Source organism: Heloderma suspectum, chromosome 3 (assembly GCF_057233095.1).
Source record: "Heloderma suspectum isolate Gila_16-S chromosome 3, 16-S_ref, whole genome shotgun sequence".
In the NCBI taxonomy this organism is placed as follows: Eukaryota; Metazoa; Chordata; class Lepidosauria; order Squamata; family Helodermatidae; genus Heloderma; species Heloderma suspectum.
The window spans coordinates 128,414,797-128,436,967 of record NC_139460.1 but is presented as its reverse complement, the minus strand read 5'-3'; the positions used below and the strand labels follow the sequence as shown (position 1 = coordinate 128,436,967).

The 22,171-nt window shown below is 41.6% G+C and overlaps 1 protein-coding gene across 4 annotated transcripts in view; it reads right to left on the bottom strand.

Annotated features, from left to right (window-relative positions):
- Positions 1-17,363: 17,363 nt before the first annotated feature.
- Positions 17,364-22,171, bottom strand: part of NCK2 (NCK adaptor protein 2) — a 77,898-nt gene continuing 73,090 nt past the window's right edge. For all 4 annotated transcript variants that reach the window (XM_084844490.1, XM_084844493.1, XM_084844492.1 and 1 more), the window contains exon 4: positions 17,364-18,490. In XM_084844490.1, the coding sequence (XP_084700616.1) occupies positions 18,296-18,490 (195 nt within the window). In that variant the 3' untranslated portion in view covers positions 17,364-18,295. The remainder of the gene's footprint in view (positions 18,491-22,171) is intronic.

Genomic DNA, 22,171 nt, shown 5'->3' with positions numbered 1-22,171 from the left:
ATGCCTCCTCCAAGGCTTAGTTACTGGCAGTAAGCGCTTTAAGCTAAAACATGCTGGTATCTTTGGCATTTTTGCCCTTGCCCCTTTTGCCTTCAGCCCTTGCCCCCCACCACTGGAATTCAGTGCCCACCCCACCCCTGAGAGCGTTTCTGAAACTGAATTTGGCCCTCAGGCTAAAAGAGGTTCAACATCCTTACCTTAAAACAACCTAAACAGCTGTAACCCTTGGGTTTTTCTACTCATTGCTTTATTGTTCTGATCACGACCTTTTGCCTGTAGTAGAATATACCTCCAAACTGTGCATTAAGTATCAGGTGAAATTCTGTCAGGTAATAAAGTAGGGCTATAATGACTACCATAATCAGACAGGAAGTTCCATCCAAATATGTTATTCCAAGTCCCGGGTGCAAAGGAACAGATCAATTTTAGAGTTCTTTCTTTCCTTAGCTGCTTCTTTTTGGTATTCAGAGATTACTCTCTGAGTAATGTATTCAAATGAAAATGAATAATCACCAGTTTAACAAAAGTCATTAATCCCCTTTAAGAGCATTTCTGCATGAATCTGTTACTTTGCATTTCACAAGCTTCAGAGCTAAAAGAAATGTTTGATGTACTATGTGCTCCCTACTCTGTTTTAATTAAACCACCTCCACAGCCTTAGTTGGTGAGATATGTCATTAGTCAATAACACATTCTTCTTCAAGGAGAAAGCTTTGAGGCCTGCCTGATAGATACACTTTTGAAACAGTAGGAACGATCAGTTAAGCCTTCCCAAGCACTAATATCCTTTAATGCAATATGTACTAGTATCCCACACCCACCCTTGCCTTAGCTCTGAGTGCAATTAACCAACGTCATGTCCTCCTTCCCTGAAATGCAGAAACAAATGATCCCTTGAGGAATGTATATGCTCGGTTTGGGTCTAAATGAACAGTTAACACTTTGCTGGATACTTAATCACCACTCTGTATATTACAGCCAGTCTGAGACCCCTGAATCTGAGCTGCCTGGCAAGGTGTGAGCTCCGCCTTGACTACACCAGGAGTCAGAATACCAGCCCTACACTTCCAAGCAATGCAATGCAACTGGGCTCTCCAATGTGGAGCCCTTGGGCACCAATGTGTCCACAGACACTGCTCTTGGCACATCCCAGGTCTCTCGCCCCACCTGATCATGGAATCATAGAATAGTAGGGATGGAAGGGACCTATAAGACCATCGAGTCCAACCCCCTGCTCAGTGCAGGAATCCAAGTCAAAGCATCCCTGACAGATGGCTGTCCAGCCTCATCTTGAATGCCTCCAGTGTGGGAGAGCCCACCACCTCCCTAGGTAATTGGTTCCATTGTCGTATTGCTCTTACAGTCAGGAAGTTTTTCTGGATGTTCAGCTGGAATCTGGCTTCCTGTCACTTGAGCCCATTATTCCGTGTCCTGCACTCTGGGGTGATCGAGAAGAGATCCTGTTTTTCCTCTCTGTGACAACCTTTCAAGTACTTGAAGAGCGCTATCATATCTCCCCTCAGTCTTCTCTTCTCAAGGCTAAACATGCCCAGTTCTTTCAGTCTCTCCTCATAGGGTTTTGTTTCTAGTCCTCTGATCATCTTCGTTGCCCTCCTCTGAGCCCTCTCCAGTTTGTCTGCATCCTTCTTCAAGTGTGGTGCCCAGAACTGGACACAGTACTGCAGAAGAGGCCTAACCAGTGCTGAGTAGAGGAGAACTAGTACTTCCCGGGATTTGGAAGCTATGCTTCTATTAATGCAGCCCAAAAGAGCATTTGCCTTTTTTGCAGCCACATCACATTGTCGGCTCATATTCAGCCTGTGATCTACCACAATTCCAAGACCCTTCTCACTTGTAGTATTGTTGAGCCAAGTATCCTCCATCTTGTAACTGTGCATTGGGTTTCTTTTTCCTAGGTGCAGAACTTGGCATTTATCCCCATTAAATTTCATTCTCTTGTTTTTTGCCCAGTACTCCAGTCTATCAAGATCACTTTGAATTCTGTTTCTGTCTTCCAGGGTATTAGCTATTCCACCCAATTTTGTGTCATCTGCAAATTTGATCAGCATTCAGCTATTAAATAAGGATGGCAAAATGATAACAGATGACAAAGAAAAGGCAGAGGTGCTCAATTCCTACTTTGGCTCAGTCTTCTCCCAAAAGAGGGTCTATGACCCCCCTGGCAAAGGCGAAGTACAGGCTGAAGGGGCAGGATTGCAGCTTGAGATCGACAGGCATATGGTCAAGGAACACCTCATTACTTTGAATGAGTTCAAATCTCCAGGGCCAGATGAACTGCATCCTAGAGTCATAAAGGAACTGGCAGAAGAGCTCTCAGAACCGCTGTCTATTCTCTTTGAGAAATCATGGAGGACCGGGGAAGTGCCAGATGACTGGAGGAGGGCTAACGTTGTCCCTATCTTCAAAAAGGGTAAAAAGGAGGAACCTGGGAACTACAGACCAGTCAGTCTGACATCAATCCCTGGGAAAATTCTGGAGCAGATCATAAAGCAATCCATCTGGAAGCACCTTGACAACAATGCAGTGATTACTCGAAGCCAACATGGATTTGTCAAAAACAAGTCCTGCCAGACAAATCTGATCTCATTTTTTGATCAAGTCACCTCCCTTGTAGACCGTGGGAATGCTGTAGACATCATATACCTCGACTTCAGCAAAGCTTTCGACAAAGTGCCCCATGATATCCTGATGAGCAAACTAGCTCGAAGTGGGCTAGATGAAACAACGATCATGTGGATCCACAGTTGGCTACAGAATCGGACTCAAAGAGTGCTTATCAATGGGACCTTCTCAAGCTGGGGAGAGGTAACGAGTGGGGTACCGCAGGGCTCAGTCCTGGGCCCAGTGCTCTTCAATATTTTTATTAATGACTTGGAGGAGGAGGTGCAGGGAATGCTGATCAAATTTGCAGATGACACAAAATTGGGAGGGATAGCTAATACTTTGGAAGACAGAAACAAAATTCAAAGTGATCTGGATAGACTGGAGTGCTGGGCAGAAAACAACAGAATGGCATTTAATAGGGACAAATGCCAAGTTCTGCACCTAGGAAAAAGAAACCAAATGCACAGTTACAAGATGGGGGATACGTGGCTCAACCACACTACGAGCGAGAAGGATCTTGGAATTGTCGTCGATCACAAGCTGAATATGAGCCAACAATGTGATGTGGCTGCAAAAAAGGCAAATGCTATTTTGGGCTGCATTCATAGAAGCATCGCTTCCAAATCCCGGGAAGTACTAGTTCCCCTCTACTCAGCACTGGTTAGGCCTCTTCTGCAGTACTGTGTCCAGTTCTGGGCACCACACTTTAAGAAGGATGCAGACAAGCTGGAGAGGGTTCAAAGGAGGGCAACAAAGATGATCAGGGGACTGGAAACAAAGCCCTATGAAGAGAGACTGAAAGAACTGGGCATGTTTAGCCTTGAGAAGAGAAGACTGAGGGGAGATATGATAGCGCTCTTCAAGTACTTGAAAGGTTGTCACAGAGAAGAAGGCCAGGATCTCTTCTTGATTATCCCAGAGTGCAGGACACGGAATAATGGGCTCAAGTTACAGGAAGCCAGATTCCGACTGAACATCAGGAAAAACTTCCTGAGTGTCAGAGCAATACGGCAATGGAACCAATTACCTGGGGAGGTGGTGGGCTCTCCCACACTGGAGGCCTTCAAGACGAGGCTGGACAGCCATTTGTCAGGGATGCTCTGACTTGGATTCCTGCATTGAGCAGGGGGTTGGACTCGATGGCCTTGTAGGCCCCTTCCAACCCTACTATTCTATGATTCTATGATTCTATGATTCCCTGCACCCCCTCCTCCAAGTCATTAATAACAATGCTGAAGAGCACTGGGCCCAAGACTGAGCCCTGCGGTACCCCGCTCGTTCCCTCTCCCCAGTTTCAGAAGATCCCATTGATAAGCACTCTTTGAGTCTGATTCTGTAGCCAACTGTGGATCCACCGGATCGTTGTTTTCTCTAGCCCACTTTGAGCTAGTTTGCTCATCAGGATATCATGGGGCACTTTGTCGAAAGCTTTGCTGAAGTCGAGGTATATTATGTCCACAGCATTCCCACAATGGACAAGGAAGGCTACCTGATCAAAAAATGAGATCAGATTCGTCTGGCAGGACTTGTTCTTGACAAATCCATGTTGGCTTCAAGTAATCCCTGCATTGTTTTCAAGGTGCTTACAGATTGCTTTATAATCTGCTCCAAAATTTTCCCAGGGATTGATGTCAGACTGACTGGTCTGTAGTTCCCAGGTTCCTCCTTGTTACCCTTTTTTGAAGATAGGGATGCCATGAGCCCTCCTCCAAACATCTGGCACTTCACTCGTCCTCCATGATTTCTCAAAGATAATAGACAGTGGTTCTGAGAGTTCTTCTCCAGTTCCTTTATTACTCAAGGAGGCTCATAGACCCTCTTTCAGGAGAATACTGAGCCACAGTAGGAATTGAGCACTTCTGCCTTTTCCTTGTCATCTGTTATCATTTTGCCATCCTTATTTAATAGCTGAACCACCATTTCTTCTGATTTTTATATTTTAAAGATTTCTTTAAATTCTTAGTATTTTTACCTGGGGTGGGGAGCAGGCATGCTGCAAAGTGAAGTGCTGTCCTTGAGTGCTATCTTTATTTGAGTTCAAAGGAGTGGTTTTGTATTTTTGAGCTCAGACCCCACCTCTGTCTTGTATTTAGGTTCTTGGGCAAGTTACTTTTGTTTTAGTTTCATCAGTCCAAGGAAATGTGTGTTTTGTGACTGGCCATGATCACCATGGCAGCCATTTTGTGACAGCACCCACAACTCTCCAAATGTCAAATGTGCCCACCAACCCAAAAAGGTTGGGGATCCCTGCTATACCACATGCAATCTTACAGTTCCCCTTGTGATTAACAGAAATAAAATAGTTTTACAAATCCAAACATTCTACCATATGCAGCTTTTCTGACAGAATTTGTTATTGCCTTGGCATACATTTTCACTTCTAAGTACAGGACACACACAGATCAGTTCATAGCTATGGAGCCTTCATTTGTCCATTCACATGATGCCAAGATGCTTAAAAGTGTTGCAGTCAAGCCCTCAGTCAGTCAGCCAGCTTCAAGTAGTTAAGGCCAAATAGGACAATACATAAAATATGTGAATGTATTTCACTTATTTTTTAAATATTTAAATAGCAGTACTGGAGGGGGGGCAAGAAGGGTAGGACTTGTGATGCATAGTGGGCTAACTCTGCCATGCCATGCCGCAGTCCTGACAAAGATTACACACACATACACATACATTGAAGCTGCTAGTCATTCCACAAGGAAAGTTGCTACTGGCATCAGTATTTCTTAATTCAATATGGGCAAGATTGCATGTTATCTATAATCATTCTTCAACAAGGGTCTCTGACATTAGCATAAAGCTAGTACCTCTATTCCACAGCAAAATAGCCATGGGCCTCAGCTGAAATTTAACAACCCCTACCCTAGGAGTCCAGATATTGCTAGCTATTGCTATATACTGCTATTGCTATACTAGCAGTTTACCGGGTTGCTATGACATTTGTTAGGCTGTTACCATCTTTGGGCTTGCCTTGTTGGTCTTCTTGGATTGCCCTTAAATTTCTAACAATCCTCAAACCTAAGCTGTAACAAAACACATCAACTCTGCACCTGTTATAATCCAGACTAGGGGCGAGCAACATTTGGGGGCCTGGGGGCCAATTGCTCTCCCACAGAACCCACCGGGGGCTGTACCTGTTCCTGCTGCTGCCATTCAGGGGTACAGCAGCAGCAAAAAAAAGCAGCGATTTTCCTTTAATACAAGGCTGGCCAGCAAAACTGCACTCCTGTGAGGCTTCCAAGAGTGCAACTCTGCTTCCCAAGAAGGGGTCCCCATGCTTCGTTTTAAAGGAAAATCACAGTGGTTTTTGCCATCGACACAGCAAATTCAGCAGCAGTGGTGGTGCAATAGGGGAGAAAGAAAAGCTGAGGGCAGGGGCACATGCAGCCCATGGACCACATGTTGCCCATAACAAAAAGAAACTTATTTCAAGTGAACTCTTCCTTTGCTCTGTCATTCTTCCTCTCCTCAATTTTCTGTGTGGTGCTACTGACAGGCAGAAGAGGGTCCCTTCTCCCCACTTATATACAAGGCATACAAACATTCTGAGGTGAGAAGGGAAGTTTAGCTGGCACTGCTTTCCAGAAGATTCCACCTAGTATTGTGCCAGGCAGCTGACACAGATAGCCAAATGCTTACTGCCCCCAGGGCATTTTTTGGTGTTGTTGCAACCCTCGGATTCTTGCTCTGTTCTGGCAAATTCCCATTTCCCATAATAACCTCCTTTCAAACTACAGAGCTAGTCTTCCCAGTTGTGGAGATAAAATATGAAAAGGCAACAATTTTATCTCCAAAGCTGAGAGGTGAATATGGTTCCTTATACAGCCAAACAGCATCATTGATGCAGAAGAAGGAAGTATCAGCAGCCTTTGGGGAACCTCAAGGTTTGCAGAAGTACAAAGAATCTTTGGAAAGACTCCTGTGGAGAAAACCACAGACCAATGAGGTCTGAGAAGCTCAGTGGCCATGAAATGCTGACTGACCATTGGGGAAAAATGAAAAACTAGGTGGAAGGGAAAATGGAATGGAGTACATAGAGGAGGACATGGCTGGCTGCAACACTGTATTGCGTGTCCCACCTCTGTGTACTATAACTAAAAGGTACACACTTTAAAAACAGTGAACAGAAGAAATGATAAGGTAAACCTTGAACAGCCCGAAGTATCCACGTTTTCTGTTCAGCACTTCTTCACAACCTAACCAGGCCAAGGTTCCAGAAAATTCCAAGTATATTTATTTCAACAAATTCACAACACAGTATTGTGTCCTGGCAGGGGAGGAGCAACAGCTGTGGAATATAACTGTAATTATCTGGATTTGTAAAGTGGACACACAAGGCTCATCTGTGAGTAATTTCTAGAGCTTCCATATTGATGAGTTTAGTGGTTCGTATGAAAAATGACGTAAATCAAACAGGAGTCCTGTTGTGTTCATTGCGAGTCCCCCCCCCCCCTCAATATTCCCTAGAACTCTGGAGGCAATTTCATGGCATCTGTACTCCCACGTTGCAAGTGTTGAGAAACATGTATTTTCAAATATTCTAAGATATTGAATGTCTACATTTTGTGTAACCAGGAAGTTTGATTCAGACCATGTATAAGCTGAAATGAGTCGTGTCAGCACTCAATACTCCAGGTGGTTTCTGATGTATCCCCTTCTTCTGTCACTTCTTCTGGAAGGTATGCAAGTAATTTTTGTAACCTTTTCAGAGTTACTCTCCACTTTAGGTTTCCTTTGTATAAAATTGCTACTGAGTTGCCTACAACATTACTCATAGGTTTTGAATAGGTTTACCAAAGCACTGTAGTTACAATAATCCCTATAAATTATGTGCATGCCACTTTACAGCAACACTGCTGCTTTTGAGCTAGTACAAGCAGTACAATGCCCATTTTCTTTGCCAGGTTCACTTTTCACCCATTAAGCAAAATCAAGAACAGGACACTCTCTGCAAATTTGGTAGATCACAGCTATTGAGGAACGCCTAGCAATTTAGGCTGACACTTCATGCATCTGAAGAACTGGTCCCCAAAAGCTTACGCTATAATAAATTTGTAATGATAGGAGTGCTGGTGTCTCTCAGGTGAGCCCTAGCACCAGTGAAGTCCAGAACTTTCCTGCTTCTTTCATTGTGGACTTTTCAGCAACAGGTGACCTTCTCCTCCCAAGCTTTTTTGTCCTTCAGTTTAAAAACAAAAACTGGTGTTAGCGTTAACTACACTGCTGGCTAGTTTTTATTCTGTCTTCATTTTTTAAGACACCGTGGCTTGTTTTAATCCCCAACACGTGTTGGGCGCCATTTCCCAAATTATCCACCCAAGCATGGCTTGTGTTGCCCGAACCCGGGCGGCATGGCTTGTTTGAGGTGGAAACAACCCTTAAATAACCCCTGGTTGTTTCCCCTCAAACAAGCCATGCTGCCCAGGTTCGGATGATAACACAAGCCACGTCTGGGTGGGTAATACGGGAATACGGCACACACCAGTACTTAAATAAGCCACCGGGGCTTATTTGATCTGGCAAACTGTCCCTATGTTTTACTGTTTTCTGTGACCCATCCAGACTTTGGCTACTGGGGGATATAGAAATAAAATAAAATGTAAAAATTACTTCTGTGATTTGGGCTGGATTTTTTTTGCGGGGTGTGTGTTGTACATAGGAAGCGTGTGTATGCAGACAGGTTTCCATGCTTCCTGAGAGGCAGAGAGCTAAGGGGAGAATAAGCAATACATTGATAGCTGGGCTAAGAACAGGAAGGAGTTCTGTGGTATTGGCATCAACTGAGTGGGGTAGATATGTAAAGGGAATTTTCAAGGCTGTGGGATCCCAAGAAGGGGACCAGGAGGCGGAGGTGCTGCTACAGTTCCTATATTGATTAGAACATAGCCAGAACCTTTGACTTCCAGGCCCCTAGCTTGACTTTATCAAAATGCTTAACAAGTAAGGAGGAATCAAAAATTATAAATGATTGATCCTGAAGAAATGAAGAGGCTTTACTTGTAAAGCAGTCTTTTCACTTGATGTCTCTTTTCCACTAGGAATTAACCTCAATTTCAGTAACATTGATTTTTATCATACTTTTGAGTGTATATGGTTCACATTTCTGAGAAATTAGTTCAGCTCCACATCCATGCCTGCCCTCTGCAGTTGGTGTTCAAAGACAATGTAATGTCAGCCCACAGATTTCTAAATATACACATCTCCCGGTTCTTTGATTGCTGTGTTGTGTTGTTACTGATGTTGTGTGATAAGGAAGACCATAAAAGACAGTGCAATCCTGTACATACCTCATCAACAGTTAAGGAAGCAATCCTATGGTTGCTAAACATTGTCTGAGGGCCCATAGGATAGTGGGGATTTCCCTCTCAGAAGGAGGAGTCAGAGATCCGGCCCCCCTCAGCCAGTGAGAAAAGAACCGTGCCGGCTGCCTTCTGAGGTCGGAAAAGAGACCGGGGGGGGGGGCGGCGTTTCAGTGGGTGGGGAGATCAGAGAGGCCTAGAGCTATCCTGAGCATGTTCCAGCTTTCTTCCCTCCCTCTCCTAAGCACTGTGACTGGATGGGTGGAAAATGCAGGGGAGCAGGACAGCGAGGCTAAGATTGCCTCTGCCACTCCTCCCACCCTGCACTGGATGATCAGAAACCCCTAAGTTCGTGGGCTTCCAATAATCAAGGGTGCAATTGATAGGTCCCATGGAGTTCAGTGGGGCTTACTCCCAAGTAAGTGGGCACAGATTGTAGACTGAGTGACTATGATGGGGCGCGCACCCACACACACTACCTACAAGAACATCCTACCAGTTGCCACTAGGAAATAGAATTGCTTTGTCTGACTGCAATTTCCATTCCAGATTAAGGCAAACCTATCAGCTATATCAGAAAAAGCAACAATACTTTTGTCTTCCTCAAGAATTTTAAATACTTTCAATGTAAGTGCAATAAAAATGTCTTACTTATAAAACTGGCATATGAGGGACATCAGGCAAGACATATGAAGGGAAGAGTTCAGTAACAACTTGAAGCCACACGCACACACAGCTGAGTGGTAACTAAATTGTAAAAAGGTAGACATCTAATTTATATCCCCATACCAAAAAAAGGGAAGCACCAAAGAATGTTCAAACTATCGAACAGTGACACTTATTTCACATGCCAGTAAGGTAATGCTCAAGATCTTGCAAGGTAGACTCCAGCAATTCATGGAACGAGAATTGCCAGATGTACAAGCTGGGTTTAGAAAAGGCAGAGGAACTAGAGACCAAATTGCCAATATCCACTGGATAATGGAGAAAGCCAGGGAGTTTCAGAAAAACATCTATTTCTGTTTTATTGACTATTCTAAAGCCTTTGACTGTGTGGATCATAACAAATTGTGGCAAGTTTTTGGTGGGATGGGGATACCAAGTCATCTTGTCTGCCTCCTGAGGAATCTGTATAACGACCAAGTAGCAACGGTAAGAACAGATCACAGAACAACGGACTGGTTTAAGATTGGGAAAGGAGTACGGCAGGGTTGTATACTCTCACCCTACCTATTCAACCTGTACGCAGAACACATCATGTGACGTGCTGGGCTTGATGAAGCCAAGGTTGGAGTTAAAATCGCTGGAAAAAACATTAACAATCTCAGATATGCAGATGGCTGAAAGCCACTTTGATGGCTGAAAGCGAGGAGGAGCTGAGGAACCTCATGACGAAGGTGAAAGAAGAAAGTGCAACAGCTGGATTGCAGTTAAACCTAAAAAAAAAAAAAGATTATGGCAACCAGCTTGATTGATAACTGCAAATAGAGGGAGAAAACGTGGAGGCAGTGACAGACTTTGTCTTTCTAGGCGCAAAGATTACTGCAGACGCTGACTGCAGCCAGGAAATCAGAAGACATTTATTTCTTGGGAGGACAGCAATGACAAATCTTGATAAAATAGTTAAGAGCAGAGACATCACACTGACAACAAAGGTCCGCATAGTGAAAGCAATGGTATTCCCCGTAGTAACCTATGGCTGCGAGAGCTGGACCATAAGGAAGGCTAGCTTAACGAAGGAAGATAGATGCTTTTGAATTGTGGTGCTGGAGGAAAATTCTGAGAGTGCCTTGGACTGCAAGAAGATCAAACCAGTCCATATTCCAGGAAATAAAGCCAGACTGCTTACTTGAGGGAATATTAAAGGCAAAACTGAAGTACTTTGGCCACATCATGAGAAGACAGGATACCCTGGAGAAGATGCTCATACGAGGGAAACTGGAAGGTAAAAGGAAGAGGGGCCGACCAAGGGCAAGATGAATGGATGATATTCTGGAGGTGACGGACTTGACCTTGGGGGAGCTGGGGGTGGCAACGGCCGACAGGAAGCTCTGGCATGGGCTGATCCATGAAGTGATGAAGAGTCGGAAGCGACTGACCGAATAAACAACAAAAAGACATCTAATTATCCAAATATCCTTTCACTAATCGTCCTAAAATACATATAAAACAAAGACAGCTGTGGTGGTTCATGAGAAAAAAAAATCCAAAACCCACAGTTGGGTAGTAGCTTTATAAGACCAACCAAAATGCAACAAAAGATTGGGCAAGGTTTCAAGTTGTCCAGAACTCTTCATCAGGATAGTGGTAAAAAGCAGGGAATGGGATAAGAACAAAAATGTTTAAAAACATTAAGCTCTTTGGAAAATACAAGGTTTGGCTGTTCAGGGTAGAATCTACCACCAGAAGAAGGGTTTCTACCACCTGAAGGTGAGAATTTCATTCCCTCCAAGTACTAATTCTACATAATTTGGCCTCAACAGGCTTTTTTTATGCACCACCTAAAATTAATCTCTGGCTTTCCTAATCTAAAGACTGTCATGTTTCTCTTTACTTCTGCTCTCTTCCTGACCAAGAAGTACCTGTCTGATTTGCACAGAGCAAGGCACAGATCTCAGTTACAATCAACTTCTTTGTCCTAGAATGCTAGGTGTAATCTGATACCTGCAGTGACCAGTCCATTCAGTCTGCAATCATTGTTTTGAGATGCAGTCTAAACCTCATGACCACAACAATTGGCCTAATTTTTGGACTATTCTGTTTTCCCCCCATCTCAGGGGTGGGAAAAATATGGCCCTCCAGAAGTTGGTGGACTGCAACTCCCATCAGCCATAGCCAGCATAGCCAGTGGTGAGGGATGATGGGAGTTGCTGTCCAACAACATCTGGAGGGGTGCACATGCCCATCCCTGACCTATCTCCTGCTTTTTTCCACCTAGCCTGATGAAAAAGTTCTGGAGAACTCGAAAGCTTGCACAATCTTTTGTGACATTTTGGTTGAACCTAAAAGGTATTGCCCAACTGTGATTTTTTTATCCTAACGAGACTATTGCTATCTCCAATTCAGTTGTTGGGGTACAAATCCATAATCAGAGAAAGTTGTCCCAGGATTGTCAATACATTTATTCTGAGATGTTCTAATTTCCTATTTGCTGGTTCAAAAAGGCCTACATAAAAATATGTAACTTTAAAGTTTTCTTTGGATTATTGCTGTTTGAAATACTGCCAAAGTACGATTCTATCATTATCAAACTGCCCCTATATATTTTATTTTTAAGTCTCCTTAAACAATTGTTTTTATGGTTTTCCTCAGCATTAAGCTCCAAGTCAAATTCATCCCGTTTGAAGGACTCTCCTCCTCCCCCCCGCCCCCAACAGAACAAAGGCAGGCACAAAAGAGTTCAGAAGTGGCCTGTCTCAATCTCATTTCTATGACTAGCATATGACAGCAAGAAATGGAAATGAGGAAACCTAAAATGCAGTTTTAGAGGGTAACATAGATGACTACAATCTAACATAAATCTGAGGTCTTATGCGAAATGAAAACAGGTTTCACATGCCTGAAATAATGTGACAAGCCCAGCTCCCTTGCAACATCAGCAACAAAACATGTGTTAAAGAAACAGTGAACTCCTTTATTACAGCAGGATATAAAACACAGGCAGCTCACCAGTCAACAGATCAGAGTCCTGAGTGAGCCCAAGTTCAAATAAACACAGATAATCTTAATAGTAGCCAGAAACTGGGTTATATATTCGAGCAGTATAATCCAAAACAGGGCCCAAGGCACAGTATTCAAGACATGCAATAGTTCAGGGTTCAAGAGTAGTCTCAGCAAAGGAGTGTCCGGGATTAACGCCATTATAATCCTCCTTGCCTGTGCGCCAGCTTTTATGTGGAGGCGGAGCAACTAGAGCTCTTCACTGGTCAATTCAGCTCTATTGGAAAAATTAGCCTGGAGTCAAGGTCTCCCCCTAACTTGTTGTTTTTCCTCTTGCCTTTTCAGAAGCCATCTTTGCCACAGCATGTCTTTAGCATGAGCTTTCCTCGGCTGGGTCTGCCTATCAAAGAATGTTCCTCAGGCTGCGGCAGCTCAGCTGCTTTTTCCATCTAGCTTTGGCTGAACCTGGGAAGGAGTAGCTGCCTCTTTCTGACAGCAATCTTCTGGGAAACCAGGCAGAGACAAATCCCCAGCACCCTGCTCCTCTATCCCTTGACTAGGTTCTAAATCAGATTCTCTTATCACTGAATCCAATTCTTTCTTCTGAGATTGCAGCGTCAGGGGAAGGCATGACATCATGTTTGCAATAGTGATTGTACTTTGGAGAGCAGAAGTGATTTGTCCAACTAACCCTCACCATCCATATGACCAGCTCCCAGTGTTTCAATTATGGGGGGAAAGGACGGGGAGCCCTTTATGACATCTACAAGCCACAATCCCTGCCTCCCCCAATTTTACCCAGGCTACGAAGGATGGGGGAACTATAGCCACATGCCTGATGCGGCTCAAGAGGCAGCCCAATCTGCCATGTGGCAGTCTGGCAGGCCGTGCCCCTTCACAGGCATGATCTTCATGCCCATTGTGGTGCACCAGAGTTTTAAGCCTCCCTACCCAGCATGTCACAATGCCCTATACCCTTTTAAAAACTGTAGCTAAGGGCATAGGGCAAAAGGTAAGGAGATGGTGCCCTCTGGTGCCCCAGTAATTCAGGTGCTGCATCACCCAACATGTGGCTTGCAGTATGCATGGCACAGACTGCAACCCTAAAGGTACACTTATTGGAAAGGGCATTAAAAACAAATGTATAACAACATAGATGTTATTTTCACTTCCTAAAATATAACATTGCAGTCCCATTTTGCAGTTCCTCTGCAGTTGCAGTAATTACCTCTCGTAAATGCCGATTCTGGATTACACAAATGTGTCAAAGCTATGCTTAAAAGAAGTTCTGAGCAGAAGGCATAATGATAGTTTATTCACTGTATAATTTCTGGTAGGCGTTCAAAGAGAATACCTAGCTCATTGCCACTGGTAAAAATTTAAAGTTAAATAAATGAGCAAAAAGATGGTGGTGGCGGTGAAATCTTAGTGTGGCAGAACGAATTAATCTCTATGGTAGCCTTCCCTAACCTGGTGCTTACTTCTAGCATCCTCCAGCCAGCCATGGCTGGGGGATGCTGGGCATTGTAGTCCCAACACATCTGGAGGGCACCAGGTTATGAAAGGGTGCTCTAAAGGCTCAGTTCACACAGAAAGAATGCTTGGAAGCGATGGTCCTCCCCTACTACCAGAACAGGGGATGTTCAAGATGTGTCACCAAAAGGAACCAGAAGAGTCACCTCTGTTTCTCCCCACCGATCCATCTTCATGCCATCTATTTCCTCAATGCAGCAGTTCCTTCTTTGCTCCAGCAACAGTCTAGCATTATTACAAAAAGATGCAGATGCTGGGGGGGGGGGGCAACCTGGTACCCTCCAATGTTTTGGACTACAACTTCATAATACCAGACCACTGGCCATGCTGTTTAGGGCTGATAGGAGTTGTAGACCACAACAGCTGGAGGGCACCAGGTTGCCTATCCTGGTGTAGGGCAGTAGCGGTGCCATCTCCTGCCCCTTTCTCCTCTCTGAGATCAAGGCAGCCCCCAAAGTCAGTCTTGCCTTACCAACTAGCCTGAAAAGCTGATAGAAAAGAAAATCCTGAGAACCCTCTCTCAGAATAAGCACCAGCCAGTGGAAGGCTGCCATCAATATATAAACATGCCAGAGGTTACTGCTGTATCTTTTACCATGTATATGCCTGAAACAGCATAATATAACAAATGGAAGGCAAAGGGGAACTGACAAAAAGTAGCAATTGAATTCAAAGAGATGATTCGGAGTGATACAGTCGTCCCCCTGAGACTATAGCCCCCTCCATTTTCATGTGGAAAGTTCATCTGTTTAAAAATAACCCCATATGAAAAGCACATCTCAGATAAAAACATATTATTGCCATGAGAAGACACACCGCTAGCCATCTGAACATCTGAGAACTATGGTAGTACAGCTACATAAAAGGACTGTGCCACTTCAGTTGTTGAACCTTTGAACTGACCCTAGTTCATTACCATGGAAACAAAATGCATCTTTTGTAAAAGAAAATGCTTCCTTAATAACCTTTAAACCCTCTGGAATAAATGCTTTTTATATTTAACAAAGATTCAATTTTTAAACACCTTTATCAACCCATGAAAGGACATTGTTTGAGATTAAACCTAGACAAAGTAGCAAGGAACTTAGAAAGGACTTAAATCAAGTTTGATGAATGTGCAACTAAATTACTGAATTCAGTGTTGACAAAGTCAAGCTGGTACCCACTGGAAGGAATAATTTGAGCTATTTATTTTTGCATTTGAGGTGTGATAAATTAAGCTATCAGTCAAGAAAAAAATTCACATCTCACTGTAAAGAGCTCCATCATCACATTTATAAGTTATGGCAAACAGATCTGTGTTGTATTGAAATAGAAAGCAACATGAAGGATATAGATCCATTATACAAAACTTACTGCAACCTTTTTGACCCAAGCACTTTGTAGGGTTTGATATTCCAACCTATAAAGAGTTTTTTTTTCATTGTTGAGTACAATTCATCAGGAACTGCACAAGCACCACTGAAATGAATTTCAACAAGGCTTGGGCATGAAAAAGTTTTGGTGGATTGCAACCCAATCCGCTGAACTATCCCAACTAGAATTCCTACTTGGACTGTTCAATTTGAAGACGTTTAAAATCAGAATCCAAAAAGAAGTGTTGGGTTCACCTATTTACCCCCAAGAAAATAAATATAATAAAAATGAGTAAACTTAAAACACAGTTTAAAACTGGGGAAAGGATTTGTTGTTGTTTTATATCCACAGTGCATGCTAAGGCCAGCCGTGAATGTAATAAGATTCAAAACATATTAGACATTCATAGATGAAATCATCCACAGTTACATCAGAGGAGCTGAAGTCATTTTAAATAAAGTGTTTATGCATATAGAGTTTAAGCCAGTCTTTAAGTGGCGGAGGTGTAGAAAAAAACCCTGCCTGTGGACAAACGGATACCTTGCCAACTGATTCTCAAGTGTCTGCCGCCAGCTTCTGTTAGACAGGATGCCAGAATAAAGGGACAACTTCCTGATTTGGCTTCAAAATGTCTTTGTTCCTGGCTGTTGGCAATTGAACATATTTACAGCTGTGGCACATAAGCTAAAGAGTGTACATACTTGGGTTTAGGCCTATTTAGCATTACTGACGCCTATGGCTGGATGCTACAACCCTTTAACTACTGAGTAGTTGCATTTATTTCAATGCAAGTGATACAAAATAAATTACTGTGATCTAAATATGTCTAAATACACATAATCAAGGCCAGACTCTTAAGATGATTGTGAGACTCCAGTGAACTGGAACACAGGGGAAATCCGTGAGAGCAGCCCTGCAGGCTCATTCGCGCATCTTACTTGCTACAATGAGTGGCTAACCAGATGCCCACAGGAAACTCACAAGACAAGATCTCCCTAGCTATCCTATGCCAGAAACTGGTATTCAGAGACATACCAACTTTGGACATGGAGGTTCATTTAGCTATCATGACTAAGTGCCATCTCCCATGAATTTGTTTAATCCCCTTTTAAAGCCATCAAATACTATTAAAGCCAATCCAAAAGGATTTTTAATAATCATGAGAAGATATCTCACCCATTTTCTTGCTTCTGTAATACAGATCACTGTGCACAACGGCTACTGCTGACAGAAGTTACAAGAACTGCAAAGCCCACTACAGTGACAGGCCCTTTAATATAGGCGGCAATCAACTATAAAAGGTTGCTGAAACCCCAGCACAACATTGTATTAGATTTTCAAACAATGAAACAAAGCAAAGGCCATATATGTAAAATTCTACCTGTTCATGAAGTATTATTACAAAAAATAATATCAGTAATTTCTTTTGCCCAAACAGTTCAAGTTACTCAAATCCTACACGATATATAAATGGGGAATTTTTTAAAACACATTTCATCATGCTATACCAATCTCAAGGCCATTACCAAAGGATAAAGTCAATACTCCATCTTCACATGATACTGTTTTTTATTACAATATCCAAAAAAAACCTGGGTATGCAAGTTTCTGGGATCAAGGGGGATTCTTTGTTTGTTTTGTGTGTGTTTTTCAGGAATGTGCCATCAAGACTATAGTTAAAACCATAAGAAGGTTAAAAGTAAAGAAAAAGAAAATGCATTTTCTTCATATAACATTCCGTGTGTCTTACTACCAATCGCACCACCTTTTGTAAACCCTGATTTTTTTTTCCTGTAATGCAATATATATATATATATATATATATATATATATATATATATATATATATATTAGATGTATGCATGTATGTGTTGGAAGCTCCGCCCACCCATAATTAGTTATGTTTATTAAACGTCTGTATTAGTGTCAATCAGCTACAGATACATATTACTTTAAGAATTAAATACATAATGGTTTAATTCAAACAAGCAGAAGGGCAAGAAGAGAAAGCATTATGTGGATGGCACATTTGGCTGTAGATTACCAAAACATTCAACCATTACAATTCAATGATTCTCTAAGTAATCAACTTTCAATGAAACATCTCTGTTGCAATTACATGTCAAAGTAAGCTAGATAGTTTTCTTTTACTACAATCTTACCGTAGTTGTTTAAGAAGTACTATTACAAAATGCTTAGTTAGTGTACTCTTCACCAAGAGTCAAAGGAGGCAATGTAATAGTTGAATAGAGAGTGTAAAGAGTGCTTCTAGAAACTAGGAATTTCTGGAATATACTACTTGGTAAGCAAAATAGCTACAGAACTCACAGCCACAACTGTTATGTCTACTATATTTCACTTAGTTAGCTGCAGGTTCAGTGCATTCAAACTGTGCCCAGTCTCTTAATGACGAGTTCTGCTAGCGTTCTGCCAGCGTGAGCTATCTGAACAATTTAACACTGTTTTAAATTGAGAACACCCCTCATTTATGTGAACTAACTATGTAAACGTACACAGAAGAGAGGAGTTTAGAACCCAGGGAAGAAAGCGAGTGCTTGCAATGGCCACTTAAGTGAAATTTTCAACCTGAGGGGAATGTGAAACAACTGAATTTTTAAAAAGACAAAGTAGAAAACAAAAAAAAGGAGGGGGCAGGGCAAAGAGAATATAACCAACAGAGCAAATACTTTAGAAAGAGGCAATTCTCGGATGACTGTCTCAGACTGGTGTAGACTGCTCTGCTTTAGAAAAGTGAATTTAGGACCTAAGGCTTGTAAGTTATAAGGGGCCCCAGCAGGCCTAGTCCATCTTCAACGTCACTGAAGTGCTTTGACAAGATATAACTTTTCCCCATGTTCACTGGTGAAGATAGGAGCCTTTTTGTAGTGTTCCACCAACTCATCCATAGTATTAAATCGACGCTGCCCAATGCAATAGACATTGTCCACCAGCTGCACCTTGAAATGTTTGTTCTTCCCTGATGCCTTTAGAGATACTGAAAAGTCACTGGGCTGTGAAGAGAAAGGAAAGGAAAATGTTTAAAGAGTATATACAAATGTGTGATTTTAACTGAGTGAGTTATGAGCTGTGCCCTTCTCCCACTGCTTTAGGTATTCCAAACTGTAAATTACTATAATCATAAGCAGTATATGCACTTACAAGAAAGCATTACAATAGCTTGGTTTATTGGTTTAAACTGGAGGCCTACATGTCTCAAAAGAAAAACGTATGATGAATTGAAACAATACTGTGTGCTCATATGCAGAAGTAATAGAAGTATAACAGCATGATGTTTAAATCCATGGCCACAAGAGGGCCTTTCTTGCTTTGTGGTGAAAAAAGTACCTCTTTCAACTATTATACATATGACAACATTTAACAGTTCAGCTGATTTAACATTTAACAACATGGCACAGAGCAAATAAATGCAGTATCAAATTATTTACATCTGTAAATCTGTTCAACTATCTATAATGGTTGAAATCTGTTTCTCTTATTTCAGTATAAAACAGAGATGCTAAAATTGTTTCAGGAATTAGCGTTTCAAATGCCTGATTTATTTTTGCTATGTATAACATTGTAAAGTGAAAAACCACTCAGAGAAGAGTACTGTACAGACAGAATTTCTCCTTCTGTTTTTCCTTCAACTTAGGATGTGCAATGCTTCAATCGGAAGCACTGAATCCTTTTCTCACTTTCAGAAGTGATTTATTCCATATATGCATTTTTGTGCCAAATTTATTTTGTGTAGCACAATTAAACAATTCCTCTGCCTATTTATTAAGGTCAACACATGAGTTAGGATTGTAGAATGAACAGAGGAAATAGGAAAGCTAGTTAAATATTAACAAAATAAATGTTAAATTTAAATTTCTGAGTCAGGTATAGGTTGCCAACCGTTCTTTTTTTATTAAAGAACTGGATGACTAACATAGAAGATCGATCTATTACTCAGAGTTCCTACTTGTGTAGGATATTAAGAAGTACCTCTCACTGCTAATTTCTATGGTGACAGTTCCTGAACACTACTGGTGTTAATTTATACTTCCCTATGAATTATCTCAACTCTTTATCTCCACGTTCACGCTGAGGAAGAGAGCTATATACAACTCTTAGCTAAAAAGCAGTGACATCAAAATTTACTAGCAATTATTTTGGATAACACTCATTTCATGGGTGGGGCTTTCCACTACCCTATCCAGGCAATCTGGTAATTTCAGTGATTTAGACCCTCCGATTGTAGCTGTCTATCCCAGACACTTTGTCTTCTATGTCCAACCCATTTCCCAAATTGCCAGGCAACCTACACACTTCTAGCTCATTCTCACTTTATGTGGAAGTACACTGTAGACACTACTGCCTAGAATGTAACGCCAAATGCCTATTCGTTATTCATGTAATCCAAGTCAAAAAAAGGCACTAGAGGGATACTAAGATTAGTTAGGAAGGAAATGGTTCAGACAAATCATCAAGAAAACTTCTAGACTTGTCTTATTAACTAAAATGTTCAACATTTTATGTTGTCATTTTCTGGCAGCAAATTCTATTGTTAGAAAATCACTAAAATTGCAAAGGATCGACTATGGAAAGTGTATCTTAAGTATGAAAAACTGCATCATTGGCCACTGGAAAGGAATTTTGATATAACTGTAGATTAGATATACGGTCTACATAGAATTGTATGTATGCGATACAAATATGAATGAGATACAAATTTCTACTGAAATAAAAAGTGTCATTTGTAAAGATGTTATCTGACAGCTGAATACTATCACAAAGAACAAGAAACCAGATCTTTCTAGTGCTGACTAGTATCATTAGTTCTAGTCAGATCTAGAACTAATTATTAGAATCTATAATCAATAGTTATCTCTCTAATACTGTAGTATTACCAAATCCTTAGAACAGTGATCTCAAATATATAAGTCATTCATTATAGGTAGACAAAATAAACAAAACCAGAAGTCAAACAAAAATGCAAGAGGATCTACATTATTACTGCACCGTGTTTTCACAAAGCAGGGTTATGACAGCCACATTAGCAAAGTACCATGGGAAACAAAGTACAATGCTTTGGCTGCTTTCTATGCCAGCATCAGATAGTCAACCGAAGGGATGGGTTGGGGTGGGGGGAGGAATCAAGGAAGAGTTGAGCAGGGGATGTGTAACTGTCCCATTTGCAAGGCAGATACAGAAAACCAAACAGGGTTTATCTGTCACTTGGAAGAAGTTTATACTGAAAGACTGAAATTAAAGCAATGGCTATTTTCCAGGTCTGCAATTTACTACTTAAATTTACATATAAAATACAAGTATATATCACTTTTCCTTCCGCCACATTACAAAATGGATGATCTTTCAGTAACCTTATACTTTTAGGGGTGGGGGCAGCAGAGAGAAGGCCTCTTTAGTTCTTTTGAGTGAAGTGTCATCAAATACGAGGATCAGAAGAACTTGAACAGCTGCTGCAAAATAATATCACCCTCCCACCCTATTCCCCACCATAGGCCATATTTTAACTAACACAGGAAACATGAAGAAAATGTAAAAGTAATTGGGCTTAATTGTTCCCCCCACCCCCACTGCAAATATTCAATTAAAGCCTGAAAACCCTCTTTTTAAAGCTTAACACTGCCACCCTATATACTATGTAAAGGTTAAATGCAGTCCCACATTGCTACCCTATATACTATGTAAAGGTTAAATGCAGTCCCAAACTATTCCCTGCTGTCTTCCTTGAATGTGTTCCAAGAGTGTTTATTTTTATATTTTGTTTCTGTTTGCCTTTTTCATTTCAGCTCTTGGCAGTTATTTTTGCTCCTTTTCCCACTGGGCATAGCTGCTACAGTTGGCTGGCTTGCACGCAATCTTTCCCATGCTTAGACCTCTGGAACTGCACACAGTGGTCACAGGCACTTTAGCGGCACGTCTGAACTAGTTATTTGCTATGGGTCAATGACTGTAAGTGGCACCTTGAATACTTTGTCTGCACTGTAATGCAGAGCTGATCTGCGTCATCCACACTGACATATCTAAGGAAATCTGTGTGAAGATATTGTACAGTGTTTAACAATAAAACCCTTCTATTCATTTGTAAAATAACATGTTTTTCCTGCTTTACATAAACAGTGTGTTGATATAATCTCATCAGCACAGCAGAAATAATTGCCTTTGTCCACTCCTACCTTATTCAAAGTGTGATGTGTCTGGAACTTTCCTCTCCTTGATTATGCTAGTAACAATTGCACAAATTCAGCCTTAGTAGACCAGATGGTGAGAAAAACCAATACAAGAACAGCAGCAGCGTAACAGGAACTCATGAACATACAGTTTCAGACATTTTTTCAGGAGACAGGGGGGTGATTAGGAGAAAGAAGAAAGAGTGGAGACAGTACACATTTCTAATACAGAAGTAGTAGAACTAACAGTGAAGATATGAATGCCTTGCAAGAAGATGAACCAATACCAAAAAACAGGCAAGTTGATAAAGCAACCATATAAAGGCCCCCCCTCCCCACCCCAATCTTTATAAGGCTGACTGTTCTATTGATGTTTTTACTAGCAACTTTATTTTCAGCTTGCTTCCTAGTCTGTCCTCTGTTCAAAATATAACACATCCTTCTTTTTCATTCACAGCCTTTGGGATGTGCATGTGAGTTTAAACCTACTGTCCACGCTCTCTTCTCTTGACT